The following is a 21,931-nucleotide window of genomic DNA, read 5'->3' on the forward strand; positions in this document are numbered from 1 at the left end:
GTCGGCTATAGTTTAAGTCATAGTAGATGATAACATGCTGCCTTTGCCGGTATTGCTGGGACGCGATGCCCTTAAAGTTATTGAAGTAAAATTAGTTCATAAGAAAAATATCAATGCGAAGCAACACACACCATTAAGTTCATTAAAGCAAAAAGCTATTAGTTTAACTTGCGCGTTTTTATTCACCGAACGTAAAAATAATATTAACATAAGACTATATGATAAGTTAGATGGTAATCAATCAGAATGAAGCGAGCTAATCAAACCTGCTAATTCATTTAAAAATTAGACAAAAGAAAACAAAAAATGCCAGCGAGAATATGAATCAAGGCGACGGATTCAGTAACTTTTGTGCTTCGGTAGAGATTAAGCGGAACATATTAACGTAGGTTTCGAATTTTTTTGTTATTTTATTTATTAAATTAACAAATTATCTCTTAATAATGGTACTTAATTACAAAAGGAGGAAAAAAGGGAAGTTAAAAGTTAGTTAAATTTAGGTAATTATAAATATTGCATACTATTAGTTTAAGGGATAGTTCGGGGGATAAGGTATGACAGAGGGAGTTATAATTATGGCATATTACCCTAAAAGGTTCATCTTCGGCATAATTAGACCTACATATGGGTAAGCGGATTGGCCTAAAAGTACGGGTAGGTCTAGATGGGACGGCCAAGTCGATCTGACGTATGAGAGTTTGGGAGTCAACAATCCCGAGAAGGAGCTTGTGCACGAACAATACTCCATTGCATGTTCTGCGATAGTGCAACGACGGCAGGTCAATAAGATTTAGCCTAGACCGGGAGGGTGTCAAGATTCTACCCGAGTCCCAGTTAAAGTTCCGAAGGGCAAAAATTAAAAATTGCTTTTGCACGGATTCAATAACAACCTGCTGCTCTTTATACTGCGGGCTCCACACACAAGAACAATACTCCAATATAGGACGTACGAACGAGATGTACAGTTGTTTCGTCGTCAAACTCCTTGGACCAACGCTTGATGAACTCTAAAACACATTTAGCTTTATTTACAGTTGCAGCTACATATATGGCTGTTAAAACACATCTTATGATCAAAAAGGACTCCGAAGTCATTTGAACTCGAAATTCGCTCGAGGACATGATTTCCTAGAACATATGAGACAAAATGTGTAGCGCGACGGTAAAATGTCATAAGTTTGCATTTAGAAAGGTTCAGAAAAGAAGATTAGTTTAACACCAAAATCCAATCTAGAAGATTCGTTGGGAACCCTAATAAAGAGAGCTTGCGAATAAGCAGAGCATGGTTCACAAAATGCCTTGCTGAAGTCCGTAAAAATTACATCCGTCTGCAAACCACTTTGAAAACCAGGGTGGATTAGGTTAGAAATCTCAAGAAGGTTAGTCGATGTTAAACGATGTCTGAAAGAACCGTGCTGCGACGGAGATATCAAGCTGCAACAAAGATGTTGCAGTTGCCGGGTGACCAGGAACTCAGGAAGCTTCGGGATGGCGGAAAGCTTTGCGATACCACGATACGTTTCAATATTTTATATTGAACCTTTTTTGTGAAGCAGGATAATGGACTCATTCCAAATTACAGGTAGACAAGACTGTTCCAAAGAGAGGTTGAAGAGAAAGGGGTAGGGTTTGCAAAGGGATTGGGCAGTAGTATTTTAAAATGCAACTTGGTACCTTTTCTGGACCCGCAGAAAACGATATGTCCATAGATGACAAACCTTCCAGAAGAACGCTTTCCTCGAAAATGGGCAGAAAAATGCTGTTAGCTTGAAGGAGCTGGTACGGATACGGAGTGGATGCGTTGTAAATATGAGACGAGTACGTTGTTTGGAAAAAGGTAGCGAATAAATTTTCAATACCAACAGCAGAAGCTTCTGTTTTGTTCTGGTAATGAAGGGACGGAGGAAAAGCGTTTGACTTGCGCTTAGAGTTAACGAACGAATAGAATTTTTTAAGATCACTACGAAAGTCACTACCACATTGTGAAAGGTAATGATTATAAGACTGACAATTAACGGCAAGGAACATAGAGCTAAGGCCGACATGGAGCCCGACTTCTGGTACTTTTTATAGAGCCAGGATTTATTGTTTTTTAAATATGACAAATACTTGGAGAACCAGGGAGGCTTGGACGTTACGGGTACAGTGATATCTGGAACAAATGTATTACGGTGGGAGTAAATAGAGCTATAAAACGAGCTAACAGTTGTATCTATGTTCCGTAATGAATAAAGAAACGACCAATCAACACGCGAGAGATGTAGATCTAAATCGATAAAGTTTGTTTTGCGAAAATACTTTATGTGACAAGGAGCCATGGAACTGTCAGCACCACCAGATCGGGTACACTCAAGGGATATCGATTGGATGGTAAGGATTTTCAGGGAATGATATTGGGCTTGCTCTAGATACCGTAGCATGAGAAGCATTATTAACAAACATGAGGTCAAGAAGTCTGTTTTTAACGGCATTAATTTGGACAAGGGAAATATCCGTTAGCCCATTGATAAAGTCATTATGGCAATTGGGAAACAGCAGGTTACGCAAGGTAACGCAAGGTAGCCAAGAACGAAATGGGAGGTTAAAGTCCCCCATGACAATAATTCGATCATTGCACCATAATGCAGATACGAAAGTATTAATTGCTGAGAGTAATTGCTAGTGTAAGTAAAGCTCAGCATCAGACCTAGGAGGAATGTAAGAGCAGGTTAAATAGAAAAATGCCGAGCCAACACGAACTTTGACTGCAATAAATTCAATTCCATGGATGTTATTGAATGGGAATAACTCAGATGAGAAAACAGATTTGACTGCAATCAGAACCCCACCGGAAAAAGATGGGCGGTCCATTCTATAAATAGTGTAACTATCAATGAAAATTTCATGATCATTGACAGAAGAGTTAGGCCAGGTTTCAGTAAACGCGATGGCATCGAAATCAAAAGACGCACTATTAGTATGAATTTGACGCAACTTGCCCACATACTGCGAACGTTCTGATAGTGAATAGAAAAATGCTACATTAGTTTTTTGGTGCAGGTTCGGTAATTCTTTTATTCGAGTTCGAATCTTTGAGAAGGAACTCATGCATAATTGTATGCTAAGGCTATATTGACCGTTCTAGAGATTTGGATAGTAAAGAATCAGGGAGAAGAATTTTAAAGGATGATATGTGGCGCTAAATGTAAATTTAGTCACAACTATATCATCAGGCGAAGCGTTAAGTTTAGAGAAAAGATGTTATTTAACGTCCTCCGTTGTAGCCTCAGGAATAAAACGAGAAACAAATATTTGCTCTAAGTTGAAGTCCCGAACGAGATCGAGATGGTGGAGCCACTCCTAAAAGAGATCTCCTCCTGTCCTGGGTCCTGGGGCACAAGAATTGGCAGCATCGGCTGGAGCAGGAATTGGCAAGACATCACCAGCAAACAACACACCCGGACTAGGAGCACTCACCACGTCAGAAGTGACGGCAGCAGAAACTGCAGGAATGGGATTGATGCTGTTGGGAACTTGGATGCTCGAAGGAAGCACATTGCTCGGTGTAAAGAACACCGGAGCCACCGTTGGAGGATTTACAGATAACGGCGAGGCATGACCACACGGAGTAACAAATGCTTCCGATGGATGAAGGTGGAAGGCAGGCGTACCAATCGGATTAGGTTGCAAGAGATTGGTATCATTATGCGGAATTTTCCGTCTAGGCGATTCGCTCAAGAGTTTGAGCCCAAGAGACTGAGATTCAAGGGCAAGGAATTTCTCGTTGAAAGCCACAAATTGTTTCCGGGCATCCAGAAATCCACTTCGAGTCTGTCTCATAAATATGCGCATTTCGGCCTCAATCTCCCGACAAACCAGACATGACCAAGACAGGCCCATGCGTTTCGAGATCAGATCGTTTAGCCGGCCATAATTTCCGCCACCAGCACATTTTATGTGGGCAAAATTGTCGCACAGCTAGCAGCTAAGGAATGAATCACCAATGATTACACCACCCAATTCACATTTCTTTGCACTACAAACGATTGCCATTATTTACAGCGGTAGAATCACTGTGCACGAATAATAAAAGTACAGAGTGAGAGCGCAGGTAAAATGGGAGAGCAGACAGCAGAGCGAGCCCGACAATCAGCAGCAGCGGCAATAATTCAGAGCAGATGATCCAACGAAGTGCAGGAAACGAGCAGAGACACAAAAGAAAAGTCCACAAAGAGGGAGAGCATAGGCAATCCAGAGAGAGTGAGAGCAACAATGCGAGCAGCAGGCCCGCTTATGCTCACGAGAGAGTGTGGGCGATGCAAACGTTGATGCGCGAGAAAAACCCCAAGCTATAGCGCGATTTTACAATTTAGAAAGAAAGCTCAGCAATAAAAAAACTTTAAAAGAAAATGATGTAAAGTTCATGCATGAATATGAATGTCCGATCTCAATAGCTTTCAGTCATGGTGTTGTGCAAACTTGTTACACCTTAATGCCTCGAAATGCAAAGTTATGACATTTCATCGTTCTAACCCTTTGTTGGCTCCCTACACCCTATTGGGGGGTTCTCTTGGGAGAATTACCCTGGTGGATGATCTGGGTGTTATGTTAGATCCCAAGTTAAAGTTTTCCGAACACATTTCTACCATGGTAAATAAGGCCATGGGCGTGCTTGGGTTTATAAAGAGGTGGTCAAAGGAATTTGACGACCCCTATATAACAAAGACTCTCTATACCTCGCTTGTTCGTCCGATCTTAGAATACGGCTCCTGTGTATGGTGCCCTCAGTACAAAGTACACCAGGACCGTATAGAATCAGTACAGAAAAACTTTTTACTCTTTGCTCTGCGGGGCCTTAACTGGGATGCGGGTGTAAGACTCCCATCTTACTCTAGTAGACTATTATTAGTAAACCTCCCATCCTTAGTTAACCGTAGAAAAATGCTTGGTGTGATATTTATGCACAACTTGATCAGGGGTGACATAGACGATTCCTATTAGACTGACTAGAAACTTTATACCGTTGTTCCTTCCACTTTGTAGATCGAATTATTCCTTGCATGAACCGTTTAGGGTCTTATGCTCGGATTATAATTCCCTCTACCATATTATATCCTCCACTAATTCTCTTCCTTTTATTAAATTACTAATCCTTACACAACTTTCTAGTAACTAGTAATTGTAGTGGAATTTTTATTTTGAATGCATGCAGCATCCCTTAGTAATTTTAGTGCTAATTTTCCTGTATGCTCGCCTAACAGCCTTCTGCTGGTTTCAGACGGGCCACTTGACGATGCAGTAATTGCATCGCCTCTTGCAAGATGTAGCCATTGCATGTCAACGTTCAAGAAAAAATTGAGTTCCTCAATAAAAAACTGAGCTCAAAAATTGAGGAGTTTTATAATAGCTATGACACAAACGACAGCTTCGACGACCAGATCGGCAATTTGGAATTTGATATTCAAAGCATGTTAAGCAACCTAGAAGTTAAGATACAAACCGTAGATCAGGAGAACAGCGTGGATTGTAGAGGGGCCACGATAAAAAAAGAAGATATCGATTTTCCTGATCTTCCGAAAGTAGAAGTAGTGCGAATTGCTGACCAAGGGGTATGAAAATAAACGAAAACGAGGGGGAACGTTGTGAGTTGCTGCGGACACCGCAACTCTACAGTTATACCCGATACTAAGTCAGTATGGCTCTCCTCCGGCAGACGGCGCTAATATTAAACGACACAACAAAGAGTGCGTGCGAGAGAGACAGAAAATCAGTCTGAGCGTGACGTCGGGCGCTGCGTAGCCACTGAAAATTGTTTTTTTTCTTTTCGGCTATAAAAATTATCCGATCTGATCCAAATTCAGCAACTGGATAGATATGGTCATTCTCTATGATTCTGCGTTTTTAGTTTTCTCGAATCTGCAATATTGTGGATGCAACAGATTTTCGTTCTTTGTGGGGGCGGAAAGGGGTGCGGCGATTTTGAGATATACGTTTTATAGTTACATCTCAAAGGAGTGTGTGTACCAAATTTGGTTACTCTAGCCTTAATAGTCTCTGAGATTTGTGGTTGCCCCAGATTTTCGTCCTTTGTGGGGGCGGAAGGGTGTGCGGCGAAATTTTGACACAAAACGGTCAAGGTCCGATATCACAGGAGTGTGGATACCAAATTTGGTTGCTCTAGCTCTTATGGGTTCTGAGATCCTTGAACTCATATTTTGCAATTGGCAAAACCGACCATGAAACCTGTGTATTAGAGTGAGACAGAGCGAGAAAGAGTGAAATTGTTTTCTTGATTCTTGATTCGTAATTATACGATCTGGTTCAGAATTTACACTCTAGAAGATATAGACATCTTCTACGATTCTGCGTTTTTAGTTTTCTCGTATCGTTGAAATTGTGGATGTCACAGATTTTCGCCCTTTGTGGGGGCGGAAGTGGGCGGGGCAAAGTTTTGAAATATTTTTGTAGCAGTGACATATCACAGAAGTGTGGATCCAAAACATCGTTGCTCTAGCTCTTATAGTCTTTGAGCACTAGGCGCTGAAGGGGACGGCCAGACGGAGAGACGGACGGACGGACAGACGGACAGACATGGCTCAATCGACTCAGCTATTGATGCTGATCAAGAATATATATACTTTATGGGGTCGGAAACGATTCCTTCTGGACGTTACACACATCCACTTTTACCACAAATCTAATATACCCCAATCCTCATTTTGAGTATCGGGTATAAAAAATACTTTCGGATCAGCTGAATTGTCTACTAGACTTACCAGTGCTAGATCACGATTCAGCGAAATATATTAAATGGTTTTCTGATTCTATAAATGAGTCAATACATTTAATCAAATTAAAGTCACAATTACAGTCACAGAAATCACAGAAGGAGTTAATGTTATTTTCGCGTGAAAAAGAGTGAAAAGTTCAACAACCTCACAATTATATGAAAGTCATATAAAAAGGACAAAGGAGATCCAAGCATTTCCAGATGTTATGGAATTTTTAGAACAACGGTACACTTCTCTTTACACGTCGCAGGATAAAGAGTGGAAACCGTTGAAAAACGTAGTGCTATATGGTAAAAAAAAAAAAAAATTGTCCGCTATGTAAAATGGCAGGACATACCATAAATCACTGCTATAAGTTTAAGGGAATGAGTCCGATAGATAGAGGCCAGTTGATTAAAAAACAGCACCTTTGCACTAAATGCTGTAGGCATGGTATGTATAAGAAATGCTTATCGGAAAGTGTAAGTGGGATGCGAAAAGAGGGGAAATGTTAACCCTTGCTTAATAAAAGAACAAGCGTTATTAGCCACAGCACTTATTAATGTAAGGGCAAGGAATGGAGCTCTAATTGATTGTGGGTCGCAATGTAATATAATTTCACCGGAAGCTGCGCAAATATTCACCTTAGTACAAAAAAAGAGAGAGCACCGCGGTAAGTGGAGTGTCATCTACAGGCTCTTGCACTTCAAAGTACAAAGTTACTTTATGGGTAAGAACTCGTGATTGTAATAAAGGTCCTCTAAATATTGAAGCAATAATTCATCCGAAACTGATGAAAGCTTTATTGTGGCGACAACAATTGAAGTTGGGGACTTAGAACGGTTCTGGGAATTGGAAAGTGAAAAGAACGACGTAGAAGAAGATGTGTGAAATGCTCCTAATTTCTTGGAAACAACAAGAAGATATGAGAATGGCAGGTATGTGGTTAAAATACCATTTAAAAAAGAAAAGGATCTAAGAGATTCAAAACCCCAAGCTATAGCGCGATTTTAAAATTTAGAAAGAAAGCTCAGCAATATTAAAACATTAAAAGAAAATGATGTAAAGTTCATGCATGAATATAAAAACTTAGGACATATGGTACAGTCCAAAGAAGATGGGAAATATTATTTGCCCCATCCAGGAGTCATAAGAGATTTTAGTCTAACGGCAGAGCTGACATTGAAAAAATGTACGGGCAAATAAATTGTATAAAGAAGATCAACAATATGTTCACATGGTATGGAGAGATATCCAAACGAAAAGTTAAAAGAGTATAAACTCACAACCGTTACGTACGGTACAGCTTTAGCACCCTACTTTGCAACCGGGTGCTTGTTGCAATAGCAGATAATTGCAAAAATCAAGCAATTAGGGACATCATAACGAATGATTTTTATATAGACAACCTGATGACAGGTGCCGACTCGATACTGGATGGTTAAACGGCATGTAAAGGAAGTTAAGAAAGTGGTAAACAAATATCTCAGAAATTATAGAAGGCGTTGGAGATGACCAAGAGAATAAAGTATAAACCTTTGAGGAGAATGAGTCCGTCAAAACCAGGGACCGTAACGATTATAATTTGTATAAAAAAAATTAAGGAATGAGATTTATTTGTTAAATTTTGTTTTAAATTGTTTTAAACTATTTAATTTAATTTAAATGATAAAAACTAAAAAATATTTTGTATATATACATTTTTATATAAAAATTAACACATCAAAATTATTTTCAATTTGTATTATAACAATTGAAAATAAAAATTGAATTAAAATATCTTTTGAAACAAAGGAGCCAGATCATATATAGTCCTATATATAAGCTACGCATTAATACCATTAATTAATAATAATTAATACCATTAATTAATACACATTAGCCGCTGATTAGGCGGTTTGGGCAAGTGCCTAAGCGGATAATTAAATATACTTACATACAAATGTATGAACATACAATGTACATACATACATATTATATATCATTTGAAAGGTATTAATGCGTAGGTCATATATATAGGACTATATATGATCTGAATTCATTTTTTATAATAAAAATTAAATCATAACTTTTATTTTCAATTTTTATAATAAAAATTGAACATAATTTGTATGTGTTAATTTTTGTATAAAAATGTATATATAAAAATAATTTTTTAATTTTTATCATTTAAAATAATTTTAATAATTAAAAAAATTTAGAACAAATTTGAAATTTGCCGTAAAAAAATAACATATGTATGTATGTCTATTTTTCCCACTCTTCTTGGTGTTTTTTTGTGCCTCAATTTTTTTAAACTTATAATTGATAATTATTATTTGCGGTCTCTGGTCGAGACCATGCCACTTTCGGCCCCTTACAGAATGTTCAATCATAAACATATTATTGTACACATTCACACATGTATCCAAAAAACTGATCTCTAAAAAAATCACATAAAAAAGATAAGAAATGACAGTTCGGGTGTAAACAAAGATCTGTAACCCATTAAAAGATACTACAACAAAACACAAGTGGAGAAAACACTTAACCAATGCAGACACCCGCACTAAAATGTATCCTTTTCGTAGGTCTAACGAAAATTATAGAATACAAAATTGTACCTCCTACCTCATTGTCAAATCACATATAAGGCTCTGATTTTAAGAATAAAATTCAGGTTGAATTTAAAACTCAACTCGCAAATGTCTAGACTTTTCTTTTAAGGTCTTAACAGCGACCAAACGTGAAATGACAGAAAAATTACAAAATCTTCGTATGGGTACAATGATGACAGTTTTATAAGCAACAAAAACTACCCCCGATTGTCCGAGATTTTTTAGAATCCACGTTTCAGTCATTTGTATCTGTGAAAATAAAATTTCGGGCGACGACAATGACCCAAGACTATTATCAAAGACTATACAATACCAAGATGTTGCATGAGGAACAAATTCTTTTTCAATTTTCGTTTGACGCTTCATGGTACGGGCGCTCGGGGCTATTACTTCAATTCTCTTTTACTCTACCTTCGCCTCCGAAATGCTACTCGGCTTCGTCAATGCCTCGGTCAGCGTCGAGTCGGTGTGTCTCGAGAGAAAGAATACAAAAACAAAATATGAATCGTCTGCGTGCCGAAACCGTAGGGCAGCGTGGTCGCTGATGTCTTTGGCGCGGCACAGTGGGGACTCAGCCGAAATAGTCAAAAAATTGTATGAGTGCTTTAGATAAATTTAATGTACGCATCTAATAGGGAATTTTCCAATCGAATTTTCAAGATAGTTTTAGTTTAGGAGATATAAGCACTCAAAGTTTATATATATGTAAGTACTCAATGCAAAAATTATTGAACTCATATTCACTAGCTAATTTAGCAAGCTGAGACGGCTAAAGGTCCCACTGTGCCGCTCCAAAGACATCGGCGATCCGCGACCACCGCTTCGACGGTGCTGAGGCTCGAGAGTCCAGAATGGCCGAACAGACGAAACCGATAGGCAGCGGGGTCGCGGTAGAGACGAAGTACAAGGGAAAAGGGAATTGAAACCCCGCGCGCTCCCTCGTGCCTTTGTGGTTCTAATGTTAGGACCCGCCATAGAACAGCTTTTTGGTCGCTCATGCAACATCTTGGTATTGTATAGTCTTTACTATTATATATAATAGAGAGAAATATAATTTGATAAGATTAAAAGCTTCCCTTCTTTTTAATTTTGATTTCTTTGTTATGAACGCAATATAAAAACTTTTTTTGAAATACAAAAATTTTAATACAATAGATGCCACAAAAATACGAAAAAACTAGTTACTGTTATTAGGCAAACCTTAACGACGAGAAATACAAAATACATTTTTTTATCAATGGAATTATTATCGGTCACACTGATAGGTTTATATGTATTATTAACAAACAAAAAAACCATAAATATAAGAATGTATTAACCTGCATGTGACTGATCGTCCTCGCCACCAGTTGTGTAGCGACGTCCATGAACGACTTTGTCCCTGAGAATGACGAAAATCAAGATCCATTATCATAATTGATGCGGGAGCTAATCTTATTTCGATCGACTCAAATACTCACCTGAAACCCGTCTGATTGGCATAGACTAACTTGCTGGAGCCATCCAAGGAAACCTCCTCAACGGAATGATGGTTTGGTGCCGTCGTCGCACCGCCATAGCTCTTTGTAATCGGTTTCTTCGAGTAGGGCGGATCGTACTTCATTGTAGTAGTCTTGCGTCTATATCGACGTACGTCAGCGCCAATATCGATGTGGTAGTTGTTTATTTCATTTATATTTATATTATAGATGCATACACACAGGTCATATAGTATGTATAAAATCAATTTGTATAGTTTTCCATGTTTTATGTATATGTATATTAAGTTATCGGAAATATTTTATTTCATTAGAGAATATCATTTAATTTCAATGTGTTTAGTCATGTTGGGACGTTTGGTTTGGTTTGATTCGGTTGGTGGAACGATATACGGTATAAACGAAGCATATGAGGCATAAGCATGTCCCCATAAACACACATTCACGCGATTCAATTGTGTGTTGTAGCGTGTGTGTGTGTATTTATAAGGAAGCGTTGATTTATTTATTTCATGAAGTTCAATTTAGATTGGATCGATTTCGATTTGGATCGTATTTAATTTTGTTTTTATTGATATTTTGTTTGATGGATCATTATATTGATTTTATTGTCGATTGTTGTCAGGAAACGAAATGGTACAATGAGATTTTTGATTAATACATGGTTTTAGGTAGTGAAAATAATTTATATCGAGTATTAAAATGTTAGTATTAAGTATACATTGACATGTGAGCACAAATATCTATACATATGTGTAAATACATACAAATCCATAATCCTACATATTTTAATGGACTATGAAAGAATATGATCATGTGCAAAAGCATATATGTATGTATGTACATTCATACATATATACATATGTACATATGTATACTTAATGTTCTAGACGTAATGTGTCGTAGAAAAATAATATCTATAAAATGTTAGAAAAATTCGAAAATTGTAACTAAGCATAAAACAAAAACTCCCAGTGAAGGAGTTGAACAATATTTTCTTAATTTTTTTCAAAATCAATCAAAATATTTCTTTTAAAACACACAAATGCATAACAAAAAAACACTAATAAATTAATTTGGGGTGTTCTAAGCAAACTTTTTTACAGACACTAAAAAAAAAATTGTAAATAAAAAAGGAGAATGCCATTCATATTGTTTTCAATAAAGAAAGAAAGACATTTATACAAACGAGGTGAAATGGTAATGGACATCGATTAAGGCAGGAAAATTATGTTAATAGTTTGTATGGAAGCTTAGATGTCATTATGCTCTGTGTGTATTCTGCATGCTGTCGGACACTGTATTAAAGAGACTCAACACATTTGTGCAGACAGTAAAGGAAGCGGAGTATAATAGTTGTAATGGAAGATCATGGAATTATAAATGCACCGATGCACAGGGATGATAATTACATATGTATATGTATATGTATGTATGTATGTATATGACGGTAATGGATGAATTTTTGCAATAGACATGGGGTCATTTATCGTGTCTGTGTAGTGTCTGACAAAAACTGGGCTGTCTATTCGGCTATATTTGTGGCTGTTTGTGTATATGTATATGTGATATGAGCAAACCGTATGACAAAAAAATAAAATAAATAAACATATGTATGTAATAAATTGCATTGTACATTGTATTCATATTTGCATTGATGGTTTGTGATTAAAGCATTGATAGCTTTTAGCTTGTCGGAACACATCAGGCTCACTCAGCAGAAAGCACCACCATTGCTCAAAGTCAGTTTCGTCTATGTTGGGCCCTAAGCGGAAAAATGGATCGGCCCGACTTTCACGCTTACGTATATTCAGAGAATATCGAATATATATACATAAATATATATGCACATATATACATATATATACATAAATATATATATTTATGTATATATATATGTATACATATATACATATATATACATATATATATATACATAATGTAAATAGCCTCACAGCTTACAGCACCCAGAGCATCCATTTTTATTTGAGGCTGTGTATAAGCTCAATAGTTTCAAGTTTTTAGTTTCCAACATCTTCAATATTTACACTAGGCAACAAAACTGAACTTTTAATTTACGCTATTAACCAAATCGACTTATTATGTTATATGTGGGCTTTAACATTTTTTAATGAATCATTGTTATTTTTTATTTAATGGTTACCAACTGGTATTTTTTTATGCTTCAGAGGTAGTTCGTCTTTTTTTAAATAACTTATGTATCTTACATCTGGTTTTATTGAGTTTCAATTTTGAAAAGCTAATAAATACAGTTATAGCTCATTAGCTTACTGTCTGGAAAATATTAAGCTTTAAAATTCAAAATGTATCGTGTTTTAACAATTAACAATTATAAAGTCTCAAATCTATCAGAAAAATTCGGTTTGGTTCGAAGCGTAAATAAAAAGTAAAATTTTGTTGCCTAGTACTATTAAAGACAATACAATTATAGTGTTGCGACATTTAATTGTGCTAACTTTTCTGCGAAGAGAGAAATAGCATTAGCGACAAACGGAAAATAAATGTTCGTAGCCGTGTCTTAATACGTCTCCCGGCTATCAGTCGACGAATAAGGCACTAATTGTGACAAAATGATGTTTTCCAACACGCATTCCCTGCCAGCTAGCAAAATTGGATCTAAAAAGCGTAACAATTGATCATTTCTGCAGCAGCACTGCTCCCAGCTCAATTGGAAGCTTACGCGTCTCACTGCAAGTTTTGCTCATAAGTTTTGCTATCTCTGTTACCAAGATATTGCACCAGGAACAAATTCCATTTCAAATGTTGTTTGACGCTTCTTGGTACTGGGTTGCAGGGTACTGGTACTTAAATTCTCTTTTATGCTATCATTATTCTGACCAATGAATACACGGCTTTGTCTGGTTGTCAATGCCTTGCGCAGCTGAGTTCGTTCCAGAATCCTACAACAAATGCACAGTATTTCGCGAGTCGCAGTCGGTTCCAGTCTCGAGGAAAATATTGTATTATTCCATTCGATTTTGAACCAGAGGCTTTTGGGCTCGCCAAAGATTGTGCACTTGTAGAGTTCTGGGAGCACAGACGAGCTGAACAGACGAAGGCGGCGTAGCTAGCGGCCCGCGGTCAGAGACAAAGCATAGGTGAAAAGAGAATTAAAGCCCCCGCAACCACGAAAAAAACCCACCATAGAACAGCTTTTTGGTCCCTCATGTAGAATTTTGGTATTTTATAGTATTTTCTAGTATCAACACAAGCCTGTTCCAATAAGTCGAATATAATATAAGAAAATCACCGGTTCGTCACATAGTACTAACCATAGAGTATATAGATGTGCTAGTTCATACAACAAAAGCGTCACACACTGGCTAGCGCGTTCCGTACCCCAGAGTACTGTGTTACATGTGTTAGTACACACGCAATATGTTTCGACAAAAATATGTGATTGTATGATTTTTTCAGATTTTTTGAACTCTCTCAGGTCTGTGTGTTTAGTATTGCTGTCCGCTAAAACTGAAATTTGATTTTGGTTCTTGTTTTAGGTCTTTTGATGGAGTAGTCCACCGCAACAAAATAAATGAAGAATGGGCAGGGGGGGTATGGGTATGGAACACTAGGGCGTGGGAAATAAAATAAAAGCTGTTATTTGTTTGATTTATACCACAAAATATAAAATATTACAATAATATAATTACACATTTATTTGCTTATTTTAAACAGGTTGATTATAAATTATAAAAATTATGCAAACGCCGTCGGTTCTCGTCGGATGTGAACTGGCACATCTATATACTGTATGGTTCGCTGTGCACGAGAGAAATAAATAAATATTCCATCTTTCGTCGACGAATAAGTAAGGAATGAACAACAAAAAAGGAGGAAGCGTGTAAGCGGATTGAATAAAATAATTAAATAATAATGCAAAACTTAACCTAGCAAAAACAGTCGAATGAATTTACATAGAAATAAAAATCATGTTATTAACTCCCTCCCGCAAGTATGGATTTATCCAATATTGGCTGCCCTTTTTTCGTTCATTGTTCTCCTCCATTCTACACAAAAATTACATTAATTCTTGCTTTTATTATTTATTTTATTACAAATTTTAATTTTTAACAAATTTTAATTGTAAAAAAACTCAAATCAATATAAACATAGAGAGCATGTAAACCTAATCACACTCGGCGCCAGCGAAAAATACTTATGGCCATTCTCGACCGTAGAAAGTTTTTCTAATTTGAGTATCGTCTGATCTGATTAAGGACAAATAAAAACGAGGGGGAACGTTGTGAGTTGCTGCGGACACCGCAACTCTACAGTTATACCCGATACTAAGTCAGTATGGCTCTCCTCCGGCAGACGCCACTAATATTAAAGGACACCACAAAGAGTGCGTGCTAGAAAAAATCAGAAAATCAGTCTGAGCGTGACGTCGGGCTCTGCGTAGCCACTGAAAATTTTTTTTTTTCTTTTCGGCTATAAAAATTATCCGATCTGATCCAAATTCAACAACTGGATAGATATGGTCATTCTCTATGATTCTGCGTTTTTAGTTTTCTCGAATCTGCAATATTGTGGATGCAACAGATTTTCGTCCTTTGTGGGGGCGGAAGGAGGTGGGGCGAAATTTTGAGATATACGTTTTATAGTGACATCTCAAAGGTGTTTGTGTACCAAATTTGGTTACTCTAGCCTTAATAGTCTCTGAGATTTGTGGATGCCCCAGATTTTCGTCCTTTGCGGGGGCGGAAGGGGGTGTGGCGAAATATAGTCCGATATATTAGGAGTGTGGATACCAAATTTGGTTGCTCTAGCTTTTATAGTCTCTGAGATCTAGGCGCTAATGTTTTACTCTAAGCAAAGCCGGCTATGCTACGTGTGTGTTAGAGAGAGACTTTGAAATTGTTTTCTTGATGCTGGCTATAATAATAATACGATTCAATTCTAAAAGATATGGTCATTCTCTACGATTCTGCGTTTTTGGTTTTTAGAGAGAAACAGAGCGAGAAAAAATTAAATTGTTTTCTTGATTCTGGCTATAATAATTATACAATCTGGTTCAGATTTTGCACTCTAGAAGATATAGTCATCTTCTACGATTCGGCGTTTTTAGTTTTCTCGTATCGTGGAAATTGTGGATGCCACAGATTTTCGCCCTTTGTGGGGGCGGAAGTAGGCGGGGCAAAGTTTTGAAATATTTTTTTAGCAGTGACATATCACAGAAGTGTGGATCCAAAACATCGTTGCTCTAGCTCTTATAGTCTTTGAGCACTAGGCGCTGAAGGGGACGGACAGACGGACAGACGGACGGACGGACAGACAGACATAGCTCAATCGACTCGGATATTGATACTGATTAAGAATATATATACTTTCTGCGGTCGGAAACGATTCCTTCTGGACGTTACACACATCCACTTTTACCCCAAATCTAATATACCCCAATACTCATTTTGAGTATCGGGTATAAAAAGACAATAGGCGAGAAGCCACATGAAGTTTTGAACGTTTTCTTGATTTACGCGATAAAAAAATTTGTTTAGATTTGGGCGGGCACTTCTACCAAAGACTTTACAATACCAAGATGTTGCATGAGGAACAAATTCTTTGTCAATTTTCGTTTGACGCTTCATGGTACGGGCGCTCGGGGCTATTACTTCAATTCTCTTTTACTCTACCTTCGCCTCCGAAATGCTACTCGGCTTCGTCAATGCCTCGGTCAGCGTCGAGTCGGTGTGTCTCGAGAGAAAGAATACAAAAACAAAATATGAATCGTCTGCGTGCCGAAACCGTAGGGCAGCGTGGTCGCTGATGTCTTTGGCGCGGCACAGTGGGGACTCAGCCGAAATAGTCAAAAAATTGTATGAGTGCTTTAGATAAATTTAATGTACGCATCTAATAGGGAATTTTCCAATCGAATTTTCAAGATAGTTTTAGTTTAGGAGATATAAGCACTCAAAGTTTATATATATGTAAGTACTCAATGCAAATATTTATTGAACTCATATTCACTAACTAATTTAGCAAGCTGAGACGGCCAAAGATCCCACTGTGCCGTTCCAAAGACATCGGCGATCCGCGACCATCGCTTCGACGGTGCTGAGGCTCGAGAGTCCAGAATTGCTGAACAGACGAAACCGATGGGCAGCGGGGTCGCGGTAGAGACGAAGTACAGGCGAAAAGGGAATTGAAACCCCGCGCGCTCCCTCGTGCCTTTTGGGTTCTAATGTTAGGACCCGCCATAGAACAGCTTTTTGGTCGGTCATGCAACATCTTGGTATTGTATAGTGTTTGCTTCTACATATTTAGAGTGAAAAATTTTAAAAATAAGACGAATTTTATATATTTTATTTTATTATAAATAGGCCTAACATACAAATCTTAATCTTTTTTTGATGCTAGTTTTTTTTTAATGTTGCCCATTGATGTCTATTAAAACCGAACATTTTCCTATGAGTTTTTTTATATAGTTGAATATGTAAGATATGTATGTATGTCACCTTTGTGAAAGAACTTTTATCATGAATCATATTCATAATAAAAGATAATAATAACGGAAAAAATTTCAAACATACAAAAAAAAAGTACTGAAATATGTTTTTGTTTATATTATTTAATAATTCTTGAATATTGTGATGAAAAGGATTAAAGCTATTCGTTATTAACACCCTGAAAAATGAACCTTTCCTGATGTTAATAGTTCTTTACATCAAAGGTTATGAAACTACATATGTCAATTGGTCAAATTAATTAAGTTTCAATCTGGAAAATAATATCGGGGCAAAGGTATGTGAAGATGTAGAAATTGACTGTACCGAAAGAAGAGAGGGAGATGCCCAGCCAAAAGAAAAATATTTTTTTAGCTTTTTTCAGTGCGAAACTGGTTTATTCCGATTCACTTAGTCGGCTGCTGCCGTATAAACGATGCCGAATATGCATAGCCGGAAGTCACACAAGCTTTTTCAACTTTACCGGTCGACTGCACTGCCTAGAGCTCATTTCCTATAGGCTATTTCCACTAAACTAAGGTTGAGTTATTGGGTTTGGTCGAAAACGTAGTTTTTTTCACATAAGCAACGGGACCCTGGTGATGTAAATTTTCAATAGTTGTTAAGATCCGTTAACCTTAACCGGCCCGTAAAAAAACTAAATTGGTTTGTGTCGGCGTATTTTGAGTAGTAATTGGGTTTTGGCGGAGCTTGTGATTTCTTATTGGCAGCCTGTTTTATTAAAATATAATCATTTAACTGTTCGACTATTGTAACAATAACATAACATATAAAATGCCATAAACTGACAAAAAAGTTCTTGGGGTAATTAAAACACAAAAAAAAAGTAGAGGATTTGTTTTGAATATTATTTTTTTGAAATTAGACGGCTAACTGTTAGCTGGTTGTAAACGATGCAGCGGCTGTGTAGCATCACATGTACATGAGCCTGTATATACACATGGTGCCACAAAGTGATTTAGATATCTGCGCGTGATTATGTGCGCTATATCACAACGAAATGCTGCTTGCAAAATGCTACAGAGTGTACATAAAGCGTGTAGCCTTGCAGAATTTAATTCTGCTCGTGCAGCCGCTATATCATTTAATTTTAATATTTTTTGGTAATTGAAGATATTCTATATTCGATATACATATGTAAACAATATTGTATTGTTGATCGTTTCGTTATTAAAAAGCCTTAAGGCAATGAATGCACTGAATACTTTATGCTGTGAGCCACTGCACGTTAGGCACTAAAAATGGATGTACTTATGCCAATTGTAAACCTTTGGCTTATGGCTTCAAGTTCGAGGGGCTTAGGGCGTCGGTATAGATATTATATATTGAAGGCTAGTGACTATGTGATATTTATAGATACATATGTAAGTATGAATATACATATGTATCTATATATTTGTTTTTGTGATTAAGGTCGTTTATATCGTCTTAGACGTAAACATATGTACATATATGTATGTACATATTATCAAGCCTTAACATCAGTGAAAACAAAAGCGCAACTACGGTGAGTTGAAAAATTTTTTTGGCTACATTATTTAATAATAAAATAAAATATTTTTGAAAATTTGTAAATTTTTTTATTAAAAAAATTTAAGCAGTTATGCCATGACAAGCTAATATTGCGAGCACGCTTTTGCTGTTAGGACTTGATGTGAGTTTTTTCTGGATAGTGTTGATAAGCATTAGACTAAACTGAAAAAAGTAGTAATGAAAAATGTCAACAAGATCACCGCCGCGTTGACGACAACGATAACATACACAAATGGCAATCCTTTGCAAATCATTATTCAATTTGTGTGCTTTCTCTCAATAAAAGTTATAATTTACATTTAAAACTGGTGACAAAATAAAGAATATAAAAATGTGTATGCATCAAAATAATTTGAATCTAAGATAAGGCCGGAAAATATTATCAGAAGAAATACAAATATAAACAAAATATTAAGTTGTCTTTATTTGGACGTTAATGTACGGTGTATGTATATATAAGTTGCCCTTGCGACACCAAGAGGCCTAGAGTCAAGCTTGAATACAAAGAGTATTAGAAATAACAGATACACTTGTGCTCCGAGTCTTGCCAATCTTTTACTCAGGGACGCTCGTAAGCTAAATTAATTCGCAACTGTGTAAAAAAACACTTTAGAAAGAAATCTTGTTGGGTATGGATGGTACAGATTAGTGTTGTGTTGCCTCATGAGTGAGTGAAAAAAAAGAGTTGTTCACTTATGTGAGCAACTGAACTTGTTTCTTCAAAACTGTTATTTTTTGCTCACTTGTTCTATTTTGTTCACTAGTTAATTTTTCCTTACTTGTTCTCTACTCACTTTTTGCTCAATTTTGTCGCAAGCAGTTGTTGCTCATATTTGCGTTTACTTCACACTTTGTATTACCGACAATGGTGTTTACTCTTTTAAAAATTCAGTTTATCACTAATTCGAAAGTATAGTGAGCAAGTCAGCAACTGAGCAATCTATGAGAGCAAATGAACAATATGAGTGGCTGACTCACTTACTAAAAAGAACAAGTGAACATGTTCACCAAAATGAGCAATGTCTACGCAACACTAGTACAGATCCAAGTCTATGCATGTCTGACCGTAGTGCCTGTGTCTCCTGTCCACAAACACACTTTTTTGTGTCGTTTCGACCTCATAGGAGAAGAGATGGATACAGGAAACTATGCAACACTTTTTTCCAATTTACGTTGGTTTCTGATGGCTGACCTGACCATGTCCGTGTTAAGCTGATAGTGCAGCGTCTGCATGGCAGCATGTGTACGTGTAAAGCATACAATCTCATGCTCCCATGCTGCAAATGCAACAAAATCCCATACATTTTTCTACGCTACGAAAAAAACCGACTTTTTCTTATAGATTTGGGGCTTTAAAAATGTTAAATGAATTATGGTTTTTTCTATTCCATATATATATTCTATGGAAAAATAACTATTTGTATTTCTAATGTTAGAGGTAGTGCTTTTCATATTTTATTAAGTAATGCTGCAGCGCGATGAAAATGCATGCAGCCTAACAGACTCAAATCCTGCACTTTTACAACCAGTTTTAGAATGTTTTGCCAAACAAATGATATAAGGACGGCGGTACTCGGATTCGGAATAAAAAAAACTGGTGTCTAAGTGCTCGATGAAATTGAGTATTACTGTGCCACTTAGAATATTCGGTTGTGTTCATGCAGTGCTCCAGTTTATGACTTTTATGCGCCAAGGCATGCAATTTGTAAGACACCTCCTGTCTAGGTTTCGGGGGGAAACTATATAACCAGGTAGACACAGTTTTACTTTATAATTATAAGTACTCTACAAATAATATATTTTCTTATTGCGAATGTAGAAGAGATTATTAAAGTCCGTGAAGAGACTAAATAAGAGTTCATGCATGGAAAAATTACATGAACAAATGTATAAGCTAAGAGACCGAAATTGTCTGAACCGGCACTCTTGGGGCTAATATGCAGAAAAATATACTATGCTTAACATAGATAACTCTTTAGGAGAAATTATAAAAAAAATGTCTTGTAATATAAAATTTTAAGTAATTTCATACTGCTACATCTATGGAACAGATTAACAATAAACTACGAATTAATTTGGTCGATTACACTAGGCAACAAAATTTAACTTTTCATTTACGCTTCGAACCAAATCGACTTTTCCTGATAGATTTCTGGCTTTATAAACTTTTAATAAACTATTTTTTTTTTCTAAGCTGTGGTTTTTTTTAAATTTGTAAAAATTTGAATAAACATTCAGAGGTTGTGCTCCTTTTTTCACATAACATAAGTATCTTACATCTGGATGTGCTAAAATTTTGACAAGCTGATAAATGCAGCTATACAACTTTTGTAAGAAAACGTCTGCCTCAACTTGCTCTTCCTCATCTTCCCGTCCTGCTTTCACCCTTGCAAAAAACTAACTTCTCTTTTAGTAACCTATCAGAATGTAAGAGGCTTGCGTAGTAAGCTCAGCATTATTCTCCGGGATAGTGTAACATTTGCTTCCCCCGTTATTGTGCTTACCGAAACCTGGTTAAAGCCGGACATTCTTAGTTCCGAGGTTTTGGCAGTCCGGTACACAACTTTTAAAAAAAGAGCGTTCGTCTCGAAGTGCAGGAGGGTTTCTGATTGCAGTGGACTCTAACTTCACGACGGAACACTTCACAGTCCAAGTTCAACAGGAACTGGAATTCCTGTGTGTAAAACTGATTCTTCCCGCTTTCACTATATTCATTACTTGCTCATATATTTCACCTTCTTCGGAATTTATGAGCAGCACTTGTCCGCTTTAACCGCTGTTTCTGCCTCGCTATCTGATAAAGATCATATGATAGTTTTTGGTGACTTCAACTTGCCAGGAACTGTTTGGTCTTCGGTAAACGAGTCTAGTAACCTAGTGCCCATGTCACGACATGACTTTGTTGACGGCTTGCTTGACCTGTCCATGTGTCAAGTCAACCATGTGAACAATTCCTGGGGTCGATTGCTTGATCTGTGCTTTGTATCGGATCCAACCTTAGTGTTGTTAACCCGAGCCCTTCCGCCCACTATACCCGAAGAGGCCTACCATCCTACTTTCGAAGTGTCGCTAGATATAGGACCAACTGT

The 21,931-nt window shown here is 37.0% G+C and overlaps 1 protein-coding gene across 15 annotated transcripts in view; it reads right to left on the reverse strand.

Moving 5' to 3' along the window:
* Positions 1 to 21,931, reverse strand: part of mmd (disintegrin and metalloproteinase domain-containing protein mind-meld) — a 557,313-nt gene that overhangs the window by 146,121 nt on the left and 389,261 nt on the right. For 14 of the 15 annotated variants that reach the window (XM_033383140.1, XM_033383136.1, XM_033383138.1 and 11 more), the window contains 2 exons: positions 10,807 to 10,965; positions 10,666 to 10,727 (listed from right to left, as the gene is read on the reverse strand). In XM_033383140.1, coding sequence (XP_033239031.1) covers positions 10,666 to 10,727; positions 10,807 to 10,965 — 221 coding nt within the window. Of the gene's footprint in view, positions 1 to 10,665; positions 10,728 to 10,806; positions 10,966 to 21,931 lie in introns of those variants that run through there. The other variant, XM_033383147.1, reaches the window with a different exon arrangement.

Source organism: Drosophila pseudoobscura, chromosome X, assembly GCF_009870125.1.
Source record: "Drosophila pseudoobscura strain MV-25-SWS-2005 chromosome X, UCI_Dpse_MV25, whole genome shotgun sequence".
Taxonomy (NCBI): Eukaryota; Metazoa; Arthropoda; class Insecta; order Diptera; family Drosophilidae; genus Drosophila; species Drosophila pseudoobscura.